This window comes from Elephas maximus, chromosome X (genome assembly GCF_024166365.1).
Source record: "Elephas maximus indicus isolate mEleMax1 chromosome X, mEleMax1 primary haplotype, whole genome shotgun sequence".
NCBI classification, from domain to species: Eukaryota; Metazoa; Chordata; class Mammalia; order Proboscidea; family Elephantidae; genus Elephas; species Elephas maximus.
Window position 1 is genome coordinate 162,996,823 of NC_064846.1, and position 13,466 is coordinate 163,010,288.

The 13,466-nt window shown below is 41.0% G+C and overlaps 1 protein-coding gene across 3 annotated transcripts in view; it reads left to right on the forward strand.

Moving 5' to 3' along the window:
* The window catches only part of CTPS2 (CTP synthase 2), a 107,075-nt gene extending 103,654 nt beyond the window's left edge, over positions 1 to 3,421 (forward strand). For 2 of the 3 annotated variants that reach the window (XM_049873379.1, XM_049873378.1), the window contains exons 18-19: positions 822 to 932; positions 1,909 to 3,421. In XM_049873379.1, the coding sequence (XP_049729336.1) occupies positions 822 to 891 (70 nt within the window). In that variant the 3' untranslated portion in view covers positions 892 to 932; positions 1,909 to 3,421. The remainder of the gene's footprint in view (positions 1 to 821; positions 933 to 1,908) is intronic. The other variant, XM_049873380.1, reaches the window with a different exon arrangement.
* The last annotated feature ends 10,045 nt before the right edge of the window (positions 3,422 to 13,466 follow it).

Here is a 13,466-nt window from a genome sequence, read left to right on the forward strand (position 1 = left end):
TGTTTTCTAGCCCTGTCATTTTGCCAAAGGAAACAGTTGTCATCAGGGATGAAAAATGAAAGTACTCTTGAGTATCCAGGTACTAATTTATGCTGTGTTGTTACACTTGAGAACAAATTGAGATCAGGAGAAATAGGACTAAGTGATGCTCAACTTTCAGTGGATTAAGATTTACGCCCTCGTATGACAAGAGTAGATATAAATGAGTCCATCAGTTCCAGCTTTCATTTTATATCAGTTATTAATCTCACACCTCTAATAGAAAGCAAAGGTCAAGTACAGGGAGGCAGGAGAGCAATCTGGTTTTTTAAGCCTTTTGTGGTCATCAGAAGATTATAAATTTCAATCCAAATTGAAACACTTTTATCAATTTTTAGAATAAGTTGCTTCCAATTTAAGGTGAAAGCAAGCCATCAGTTCCTCTGGCAAAAGAAGGAGGCCTTTGTGTGTGGTTGGATTAACCTCTCTCTGTAGTGATTAGAAACTGGTAATAGAATATTCCTTACCAAAAAAACAAAACAAAAACAAAAAAGCCAAACCCGTTGCTGTCAAGTTGATTCTGACTCATAGTGACCCTATAGGACAGAATAGAACTATCCCCTAGGGTTTCCAAGGAGTGGCTGGTGGATTCCAACTGCCGACCTTTCGGTTAGCAGCCAAGCTCTTAAACCACTGTGCCACCAGGGCAGATAATAGAATATCCCTTAGTATTTTTCCTGAGTGGGGGTTAATTATGGGAAGTGTTTGGAATTGTGAATAGAATAATTGTCCTGTTTTAATTTTTTTTATGCTTTGCTAAACTAGTTCCTCTTTTGCTCTAGTGATAGTTACAGTGATGCCAGTGATGACAGCTTTTCAGAACCAAGGGTAGCTGAGTTGGAACTAAACTGAAATGGATACATGACTTGGAATAATGGGGGCCGCCTGAGAAGGTAACACAGAATTTTTAAGGTTGTGTTTGTTTTACAGAGAAGCTGCCATCTTGGTGTAGAAGGAAGTGTTGTAGGATGTGTCTTGTAGGGTCCTGCTCCCCCATAATGCTCCCAGAGTTAGCAGGAGAGACTTGACAGCCAATGGAGCACGTCACTGGCTACAGAGTTGCCATTTGGGGTAAATGGAATGCACCTGAGGCCAGGAATAAATATATAAGTAAATCGATAAATGTATACCAAGAAGCTGTCGTGGTTAGAGTTATTACAGTCTAGGTCAGAGGTTGGCAAACCTTTTCTATAAAGGGCCAGACAGTAAATATTTTAGGCTTTGCAGGCCAGATGGTCTCTGTGGGAACTATTGTCTAAAAAAATTGTCTCTACAACTATTAATTCTGCTGTAGAAGCCATATACAAGACTTATAAGAATGGGGTGTAGCTGCGTTCCAATAAAACTTTATTTGCAAAAACAGCTTACTGACCCCTGGTCTAGGTCACTCTTAGAAAAGAAGATTTCCTTGAATTTGTATAAAATAAAGCAGTATTTTATTTATTTGTAGGAGGTACAAGAGCCTGACTTGGCTTCCAAGGGTAGCTTATTTTCCCAGCAACTCTAATTTGTTTTAGTAGAGAGGAGAGCAGGCTAGATAGCTTTATTAGATTTATGCTCAGAGGCAGATATTGCCTGGGATAACCCTAGGGGTTATGGCAGGCCTTGTATTGGGTGAGCTGCTCCTTAGCAGGGAGGCAGCTTTTCGAGAATTTGTAGAGTGTAAGATCTCTTCAGGTGTCACTCAGGGGCAGAATATTCACATTCACCAGGGGAGAAGCAAATCTGTGGCTCTATACATTTGCATCAAACATGGAGACCTTTAGGAGCAAACCAAATGGTGCAAAGGTTAGCTGGAGATATGTTAAAGACTTGTATGATTCATTTTTGAAGATTGCTAATACTTTTATTTTATTTTTGTCTCTGAAGTAATCAAAGATGAAGGAACTGTCTGAAGAAATCACCACACTCTTGTAAAATCACTCTGTTCTTCAACAGACACGGAATATAAAGTCTCGAAGGAGATCAAATAATACCTACTTCCATGAATGAGAATCAAAGGGGTCATTTTCTTCCCACCCCCAGAGGTGATCATGGTTATCACAAATTCCACTAGTTGATTAAACTTTTCCCAGCAACCTCATGGGGGAGAAAGTGTGTTCCTGTTTTGTCCGGCGTATTGTGATATCAAGATGATGAGCAAGCCCCGGTAGCTGAGCCTGCACAGTGTCGTGTGGAGAGGGAAGCAGGACAAGTGCTGTAACTTTGAGTCAGAAACTAGTCATCCTGTTGCCTGGAACTCAACTGTAGACCTGTGCGCAGCCCAAGCTTATTTCAATTTCTCACGTTGTTTACCCCCTTTTCCAGCTAAAAGTACAATTAAACAGGTCCCAGGCTAGGGGGTGGCAAGTAAGACACTCACCTCAGGCACAAAATTTAAGAGGCGTCAAAAAACTCAGGAATCAACATCAATTTTATACATATACATTTGTTTTAAAAATCTTTATTGAGGAATAATTCATGTAAAGTACAATTCACCAATTTGAAGTGGACATTATGATGCTTCTCTCATTCCCCCTTCCCCTGTCACCTGGTAATCACTGATCTTCTTTTGTCTCAATGGATTTACTTATTCCAGATATTTCTTATAAGTGGAATCATGCAATACTTGTCCTTTTGTGACTGACTTGTTTCACTCAGCATAATGTTTTCACAGTTAATTCATGGCACAGCATGTATGAGAACTTCATTTCTCTTCATGGCTAAGTAGTATTCTGTTGTGTGTGTGTACCACACTTTGTTTATCCATTAATCTGCTGAGGGACACTTAGATTGTCTCCACCTTTTGGCTATTGTGAATAATGCTGCAGTGAGCTTCGGTGTACATTTGTCTGTTTGAATCACTGCTTTCAATTCTTTTGGGTCTATACCTACGAGAGGACTTGCTGGGTCATATGGTAGCTCTGTGTTTAACTTTTTGAGGAAACGCCGAACTGTTTTCCACAGCAACTGCACCTTTTTACATTCCCACCAATGACATCTGAGTGTTCTGATTTCTCCATATCTTCGTCAACATTTGTTGTTTTCCTTTTTTTTGATGTTAGTCATCCCAGTAGGTGTGAACATACATATATTTTATAACTGAGGTGAAATTCATGTAAGAGAAATTGACCATTTTAAAGTGAACAGTTCAGTGACATTCAGTACATTCACAGTTTAGGCAACCTCTAGTTCCACAACATTTTCATCATCCCAAAAGGAAACGCTCATACCCATTAAGCAGTCACTCCCCATTTCCCCTTTTCAGCCCCTGGGAACCACCAATTTGTCTGTTTTTATGGATTCACCTATTTTGGATGTTTCATATAAAGGGAATTGTACGATACGTGGTCTTTTGTGTCTGGCTTCTTTCACTCAGCATAACGATTTCTAGGTACATCCATGTTGTGGTAGGTATCAGTACTTCATTCCTTTTTATGGCTGAATAAAATCCTGTTGTGTGGCTAGACCACATTTTGTTTATCCATTTATCTGTTGATAAAGGTGGTTGTCACTTTTGATGATCGATAGAACAACTAGAAAGAAACTCAACAAAGATACAGAAGATCTAAGTAACACAATCAACCAACTTGACCTCGTAGACATATAGAGAGCACTCCACCCAACAGCGGTGCAGTACACAGTCTTCTCCAGCACGCATGGATCATTCTCTAGGATGGACTGTATCCTAGGCCACAAAGCAAGCTTCAATAAATTCAAAAATATCAAAGTAATACAAAGTATCTTCTCAGATCGCAACAGTATAGAATTAGAAATCAATAACAGGAAGAACAAGGGAAAAAGAAATACTTGGAAACTGAACAATGCCATGCTTAAAAGCCGCTGGGTAATAGAAGAAATTAAAAATGAAATAAAATTCCTCAAATCAAATGAGAATGAAAATACAACATACCAAAACCTTTGGGACAGCAAGAACAGCGCTCAGAGGCCAACTTATAGCAATAAATGCACACATCAAAAAAGAAGAAAGGGCCAAAATCAACACCTTAACTCTGCAACTCAAATAGAAAAAAAGCAGCAAAGGAAGCCAAAGCCACCATAAGAAAAGATTAGAATAAATCAGAAATAAATGAAACAGAAAACAAAAACAATTGAAACAAGACTAGAAGCTGATTCTTTGAAAGGATCAATAAAATCGACAAACCACCAGCCAAACTGACAAAAGAAAAAAAGGAGATGCAAATAACCAAGATAAGAAGTGAGACGGGTGACAACACAAAAGAACCAACTGAAATAAAAAGGATCATAACAAAATACTATGAAAAATTATACTCTGACAAATTTGAAAACCTAAAAGAAATGGCAAATGCCTGGAAACACACTACTTACCTAAAGTAACATGAATTGAGGTAGAAAATCTGATCAGACCCATAACAAAAAAGAAATTGAAGAGGCCATAAAAAAATCCACCAACAAACAAACAGAAAACAGCTCTGGCCTGGATGGTTTCACTGGAGAATTCTACCAAACATTCAAAGAAGAGTTGATACCAATACTACTCAAACTATTCCAGAACATAGAAAAGAGGGAATACTCCTAAATTCATTCTATAAAGCCAACATAACCCTGATACCAAAGCCAGGGAAAGAAACCACCACTAAAAAAAGAAAATTATAGACAATATCTCTCATGAACATTGATGGAAAATTCCCAACAAAATTCTAGCCAATAGAATGCAACAGCATATCAAAAAATAATACATCATGCCCAAATGGGATTCTTACCAGGTATGCAAAGATGGTTCAACATTAGAAAATCAACATAAGCCACCACATAAACAAAACAAAGGAAGAGAATCACATGATCATCTCAATCGATGCAGAGAAGGCATTTAATAAAGCCCAACACCCATTCCTGATTAAAAACAAAACAAAACTCAATAAAATAGGAATAGAAGGGAAATTCCTCAACATAATTAAGGGCATAAACAGGAAACCAACAGCTAACATTATTCTCAATAGAGAGAGACTGAAAGCATTCCACCTGAGAACAAACCAGGCAAGGATGTTCTTTATCACCACTCTTATTCCATGTTGTACCGGAAGTCTTAGCTAGAGCAATGAGACAAGAAAGGGAAATAAAGGGCATCCAAATTGGTAAGGAAGAAGTAAAACTATCCCTATTTGCAGACGATATGACCCTATACATAGAAAATCCCAGAAAATCCGCAAGAAAGCTACTGCAACTAATAGAAGGATTCAGCAAAGCGGCAGGATACAAGATCAACGTACAAAAATCAGTCGGATACCTCTACACTAACAAAAACAACTCTGAAAAGGAAATCAAGAAAACAGTACCATTTACGATAGCCCCCAAATGATAAAATACTCAGGAATAAACCTAACTAGGGACATAAAAAACTTATACAAAGAAAACTACAAAAGACTACCACAAGAAACTAAATGCTGGAGTGGTTGTGGGGAGATTGGAACTCTCATACACTGCTAGTGGGGATGTAAAATGGTACAACCACTATGATAAACAATATGGCACTTCCTTAAACAGCTAGGTATAGGAATACCATATGATCCAGCAACCCCACTCCTAGGAATATATCCTAGAGAAATAAGAGCCATCACACTAATAGACATATGCACACACATATTTATTGCAGCATTATTCACAATAGCAAAAAAAAAAAAAAAAGGAAACAACCTAAATGCCCATCAACAGGTAAATGGATAAATTATGGTACATTTTTACACACAATGTAGTACTACACAACGATAAAGAATAACGATGAATCCACAAAACATCTCACAACATGAGTGAACCTGGAGAACATTACCCTGAGTGAAATAAGTCAATCACAAAAGGACAAATATTGTGTGAGACCACTATTATAAGAACTCAAGGTTTACGTGTCGAAATAAGTAATCTTCGATGGTTATGAGGAGGAGGGGTGGGGAGGGGAAATCACTAACTAGATAGTAGGCAGGTGTTAACTTTGTTGAAGGACAAGACAAAACACAATATAGGGGAAGTCAGCGTAGCTTGACCAAGGCAATGGAAGACATTTAGAGGAACACACACACACACACACACACACACAAAGAGGCAGATGGTAAATATTATAGCACATACAACCCTACGACAACAGTAAAAACAAATAATAACTTACAAGCAGGTATACAGATACGTATGCTGAATGGGGAAGGCATGTACATATGTAGGTGAGGCTGTGGGTATTTTTACATACATATTTGTATGTATGGCATGTATAGTCATATATATAATAGAACACAAAGAGAGCACAGTAATAGAAGCTTCCTAGACACATCCAAACACTTGAGGTACAGAGATACTGGGACTGAGGGCTGAGGTCCACGGTCTGAGGACATCTAGGTCAATTGGCATAACGTAGATCTTAAAGAAAATGTTCTACATTCTACTTTGATGAATAGCGTCTGGGGTCTTAAAAACTTGCGGGTTGCCATCTAAGATGCATCTTTTGGTCCCATCCTGTCTGGAGCAAAGGAGAATGAATAAAACCAAAGATGAAGGACTAATGGGCCACACGAACCACAGCCTCCACCAGCCAGAGTCCAGAAGAACTAGATGGTGCCCAGCTACCACCACCGGCTGCTTTGACAGAGATCACAATAGAAGGTCCCAGGCAGAGCGGGAGAAAAGTGTAGAACAAAACTCAAATTCACAAAAAAAGACCAGATTTACTTGCCTGACAGAGAGTGGAGGAACCCCTGAGACTATGGCCCCCAGACACCCTTCTTACTCAAAACTGAAAAAGTCACTCCCCAAATTCACCTTTCAGCCGAAGATTAGACAGGCCTATATAATACAAACAATAACACGTGAGGAATGTGCTTCTTAGTTCAATCAAGTATATGAGACCAAATGGGCAACAACTGCCCAAAAGCAAAGACAAGAAGGCAGGAACGGTCAGGAAAACGGAATTAATGGAAACAGGGAACCCGGGGTGGAAAGGGGAGAGTGCTGACATATTGTGGGGATTGCAACCAATGTCACAAAACAATTTGTGTATAAATTTTTGAATGAGAAATTTGTGCTGTAAACTTTCACCTAGTACACAAAAGGTGGTGGTTGTTTCCACATTTTGGTTGTTGTGTGTAGTGCTGCTATGAATCTACATGTATATCTGCTTGAGCCTCTGTTTTCAGTTACTTAGAAGTGGAATTGCTGAGTCATATTGTAATTCTATGTTTACCTTTTTGAGGAAGGATCAATAATATCTTCGTCTTAGTTTCTTACTGCTGTTGAACAGAAATACCACCAGTGGGCGATTTTAAAGAGCAGTGGGGAGGGGGAAGCTTTGTCTCAGCTTCTTGGCATTCCTTGGAGATATCCATGTGGCCTCTATCTTTCCTTCAATTGTGCTTACTTGTTCCTGTGTCTAATCTGCTCTTCTTATATTTCAAAAATCGATTGGTTTAAGACACACCCTACACCGATGCAATCTTATTAACATGACAAAGAAAATCCTATTCTCAGATGGAATTACAGCAACAGGTATGTTGTTATCGTTGTTAAGAGCCTTTGAGTTGCTGTTCCACTCAGACTGACCTCATGGGACAGAGTAGAGCTGCGCCATAGGGTTTTGGAGCTGTGATCTTTAAGTGAGCAGATTGCCAGGTCTTTGTCCCTTGGTGTTGCTGGGTGGGTTCAAACCACCAGCCTTTCGGTTAGCAGCCAACAGTTTAACCGTTGTGCCACCAGGGCTTCTATTCCACAGGTATAGGGCTTAGAATTTGCAACACGTGTTTTGGGGGGGCACAATTCAATCCATAACAATCTTAATGTAATGTTTAAATCAATATTAATGCAAAAAATTCACAATGAACAAAATATCAAAATCTTAAATACAGGATCTAACCATCAAGCCTTCCTCACCTCCCCTAGTCCTGGCCTTGTTACACAACATTCTCATCTATCATGCTTCCTAATTTTCCTTGGTGAGCATGCTAGTCTGATACCAATTTAAGTATTTTAACTGCTCAGTTAAATTTTTTGTGGTGGTTTTTGACCTCTTACTGTTCTCTGGTGCTCTAAGGTGTTAGAGCATTATTTTGTAGGATGCTATAGAAAATTCATCTACCAGGCACAGGCAGAAGTGAAATGAATAATACTGGTATACAGAAATATTAACGAGCTTTAGGACTCCTCTTGAGAAAATTACAGCTTGCAGATCAAAAGAGGCTCCAAATGAAAAGCTCACAAGGTAGGTTAAAAGCCAGAATAGGCCTCACAGGGAGAGGGATTGCAGGCACAGAGGGGGTATATTAAAGTCTCAGAGGGGTAGTTTGGCTTACTTGGAAGTTTTCTATTTTAATGATTACACTTGCTAAAGTCAGTTATAACCAAGTGCTTTCTCTGCGGGCTAATGATGAATGTAAACAGGACCAGAACGAAGGGCACTTAAGAAACAGCAAACAAACCTCTCTGATGTTACCTCATTTTTGCTTTTGGAGACGTCACTTGAACTTGGAATCCAGTGAAGCCCAGGATGGCATTACTATGGCAGCTTAGAATACTGGAGCAGCTGTGTAGGGTGAACACATGGAGAGTTATTATAAATCTCTTCACTCAACGAATGAGCCCCAACAGGAGCCAGGCACAGTGTGGGGAGCTGAGATTTACGCTGGTGAGCAGCCTACTTGCTTGGACCTAACCGGCCAGAGGGGAAGCCAAGCTTTAAACAAATCTATTGATGCCTTTGAATTATGGTGTTGGCGAAGAAAATAGAATATACCATGGACTGCCAGAAGAACGAACACATCCATCCTGGAAGAAGTACAGCCAGAATGCTCCTTGGAAGTGAGATTGATGAAACTTCATCTCACTTACTTTGGACATTATGATGGTTAAGGCTGTGTGTCAACTTGGCTGGGCCATGATTCTCAGTGGTTTGGCAGTTATGTAATGATGTAGTTTGGCAGTTGTGTAATGATGTAGTCATCCTCCATGATGTGATCTGATGTGATCAGCCATTCAGTTGTAGGAGTAGTTTCCTTAGGCGTGTGGCCTGAATCCAATATATATATGGACGTTCTGGCAAAGCTCACTTGCTTGCTCTAGATTCTGCATCTGGCTTGTCATCATCTGGCCTGTGGTTCTTGGGACTTGAGCCAGTGGCCTAATGTATTGCCTGCCAGTCTTGAGTTTTGTTGGCCTCCACAGCCTCTGAGCCAGCAGCCTGCCACCTGACTTGTGGATCTTGGGTTTTTCAGCCCCTACAGCTATGCGAAGTCAAGAGAAGTCTCCAGCCTGATGTCTGACCCATGAACTTGAGACTTGCCAGGCTCTACAACTGTGTGAGCCATTTCCTTGAGATAAATCTCTCTATATACATATATGCTTCACTGGTTTTGCTTCTCTAGAGAACCTAGCCTAAGACATTTGGTACTGAGAGTGGGGTGCTGCTCTAACAGATACCTAAAATGTGGAGGTGGTTTTGAAACTGTGAATGGGTACAGGCTGTAAGAGTTTAAGGTGTCTAGTAGTGAAAGCCTAGATTGCCTTGAATAGACTGTTGGTGGAATTATGGACATCAAAGACAATTCTCATGAGGGTTCAGAAGGATATGAGGAGAGTTGTAACACCAGAGATTGGGCAGATGGTGAGAAGCAGTCACAGAGAAATGGTGGCAGCAGAACCAGAAGACCGGCATGAAGTGACGTAGGAGCTGACTCACAGAGCGAGAGAGCTGAGTGCCTTCAGGCTGAGGCTTACTGGAGGAGAGGGTTGCCTCCGGGCATTTATTGGTAGAGCAGGGGAAGACCGATGCCAAGACGCATGGAGATCTCCAAGGAATGTTGGGCCTGCAGATGTTGAAAGGAGACAAGGACCTTCCCCCAGAGCCAACAGAAAGAGAAGGCCTTCCCCTGGATCTGGCACCCTGAATTTGGACTTCTAGCCTTTTTAAACTGTGAGAGAATAAACTTTTGTTTTTTAAAGCCATCACTTGTGGCATTTCTGTTATAGCAGCACTAGATAACTAAGACAGGTGTGGTCATATATATATATAATAAAGTACATAGAGTTATGGAGACCTTCTAGACGTATCTAAACACCTTGCAGGACTGGTTTACTGGGTTAAAGGGCTTGGGGCCATAGTCTTAATCTCATGGGACAACTCAGTCAACTGGCATGACATAGTTCATAAAAATAATGTTCTATATCCTAGTTTGGAGAGTAGTGTCTGGGGTCTTAACAGCTTGTGAGCAGCCATCTGAGATACAATTGTTGGTCTCTTCTTGTCAGGAGCAAAAGACAATGAAGGAAACCAAAGACTTAAAGAAACTAGTCCATAGGACTAATAGCCCACATGAGCCATGGCCTCCTCTAGCCTGAGACCAGAAGAACTAGATGGTGCCCTGCTACCACTACTGACCTTTCTGACCAGGGATACAATAGAAGGTCCAGATATACTGGGAGGAAAATATAGAACAAAACTGAAATTCCTAGAAAAAGACCAGACTTACTGGACTGACAGAGACTAGAGGAACCCCTGAGACTATCGCCTTAAGATACTCTTTTAACTTGGAACTGAAGCCACTCCTTAGTGTTAAGTTCTCAATTTTTCATCTTTTCACTGAACAAGGAATTGTTTTGCAAATACACATTGTTATGAATTCTGTCCCTCCCAAAAACCTATGTCAGCTTGGTTAGTCCATGATTGGATTAGTGGCAGTTGTGTTAATGAGGCAGGGCTCGATCTACAAGATTAGGTTGTAACTTAAGGCAACCTCTTTTGACATATAAAAGAGAGAAGCAAGCAGAGAGACGTGGGGATTGTATACCACCAGGAAAGCAGGGCTGGGAGCAGAGCGTGTCCTTTGGACCCGGGGTTCCTGTGCAGAGAAGCTCCTAGACCAGGGGAAGATTGATGAAAAGGACCTTCCTCCAGAGCCAACAGAGAGAGAAAGCCTTTCCCTGGAGGTGATGCCCTGAATTTGGACTTCTAGCCTACTAGACTGTGAGAGAATAAATTTCTGTTTGTTAAAGCCATCCACTTGTGGTATTTCTGTTATATCAGCACTAGATAACTAAGACTGACATATTGATTTGATTTGTTTTCTCTGGAGGAGGCCATACTTTTAATTAATATGCTCAAGTATTCTGTGGCATTCCTGGGTGGTGCAAATTGTTAGTGGGCTTGGCTGCTAACAGAAAGATTGGAGGTTTGAGTGCATCCAGAAGTGCCTTGGAAGAAAGTCCTGGCAATCTCCTTCTGAAAAATCAGCCACTGCAAATTATAATATCTAAAATGTTACATAATTACAACGTGTAATCAATACAAAAGGAGCTCTGGCGCTGCAGTGGTTAAGTGCTTGGCTGCTAACAGAAAGAAAGGTCTTTGGTTCGAATACACCAGCCTCTCTACAGGAGAAAAGACCTGTCAATTTGCTCCTATAACGATTTCAGAATAGGAAACCCTATGGGCGGTTCTGCTTAGTCCTATAGGGTTGCTATGAGTCAGAATTAACTCGGTGGCACATAACAACAATGACAATCAATACAAAAATTATTGGACCAGCACATCTAAATTCAGACCAGCTGCATTGCAAATTCTCAGTTGTCACATGTGGCTGATGGCTACAGGGTGAATAACTCAGCTCTAGACCCTGTACTTTTTTTTTTTAGACCCTGTACAAAGGTAGAACCCCAGGGTATAATTCACAGAGCACAAGTATATAAACCTGCAAGCACCTCACGTTTGGCTATGCATATTTTTGTCTTTGGGATGAAACCAGTATAGTACAGCCAGGTTTGAGGCCTGTTGTTGGGTCTGGTGATCTGTCATTTTGCTGTTTTCTTCTAGGGGCTCCCCAGGCACAGCAGCCCTACCACTGCCTCTGTCTTTTGAGAAAGTGTTTACTTCTTTCTTCCTTAGAACTCTCCAGATGCTGACTAGTGCTCATGAAGTAAGACACAGGTTAATTGGGTTTGCTGTTCTAACATCGACTACAGTCTATCCAGAACCATTGCAAGGGAGGTTTACTTGGCAGGTCCTTTCAAATTCCCCTCAAGAACATTTGCAAATAATGAGTATTTTCTGCACTCAAAGAAGAATAAACATTAACAGCAACCATCTACTAATTGCCACAGTGTTGTAGCTCTCTATTTTGTCTTTGATTTGGGCATCGTTTAGCAAACAACCAGACCTCCTGGTAAGCTTCAAATGGAAGCTACTTTTGATCAGCTAATTTGGCCCTTCTAATCATTAGGACTAAAGAAAATGGGACTTTTTAATAAGGAAATTGTTGAGATGCATGGATAATTCAATTCGTCCACCATTTTTTTTTTTTTGGAGTCAACTTTGCCAGAAGGGTGCTAGACAGTGAGGATACCAAGGTGACTTGGAGATTCGAGTTCAGAGAACTCAGTGTTATGTTAGGGGCAGATAGGGAGAGATTCACACACAGTAACATCTGAGTCTTTGAAGAGCACTTTAATAGAGGGATAGACTAATGTCATGGTATCTTTTTTTTTTAATTAATTTTTATTAAGCTTCAAGTGAACATTTACCATTCCAATCAGTCTGTCACATGTAAGTTTACATACATCTTACTCCCTTCTCCCATTTGCTCTCCCCCTATTGATTGAGTCAGCCCTTCCAGTCTCTCGTTTTGTGCCAATTTTGCCGTCTTCCCTCTCTCTCTATCTTCCCATCCCCCCTCCAGTCAAGAGTTGCCAACACACTCTCCAGTGTCCACCTGATTTAATTAGCTCACTCTTCATCAGCATTTCTCTCCCCACCGCTGACCAGTCCTTTTCATGTCTGATGATTTGTCTTCGGGGATGGTTCCTGTCCTGTGCCATCAGAAGGTCTGGGGAGCATTGCCTCCGGGATTCCTCTAGTCGCAGTCATACCACCAAGTATGGTCTTTTTCTGAGAATTTGGGGTCTGTATCCCATTGGTCTCCTGCTCCCTCAGGTGTTGTCTGTTGTGCTCCCTGACAGGGCAGACATCGATTGTGGCCGGGCACCAACTAGTTCTTCTGGTCTCAGGATAACGTAGGTCTCTGGTTCATGTGGCCCTTTCTGTCTCTTGGGCTCTTAGTTGTCGTGTGACCTTGGTGTTCTTCCTTTGCCTTTGCTCCAGGTGGGTTGAGACCAATTGATGTATCTTAGATGGCCGCTTGTTGGCATTTAGGAACCCAGACGCCACATTTCAAAGTGGGATGCAGAATATTTTCATAATAGAATTGTTTTGCCCATTGACTTAGAAGTCCCCTCAAGCCATGTTCCCCAGACCTCAGCCCCTGCTCCGCTGACCTTTGAAGCATTCATTTTATCCCGGAAACCTCTTTGCTTTTAATCCAGTCCAATTAGGCTGACCTTCCTTGTATTGAGTGTTGTCTTTCCCTTCACCCAAAGCAGTTCTTATCTACTGATTGATCAATAAAAAACCCTCTCCCTCCCTCCCTCCCTCCCCCCTTCGTAAC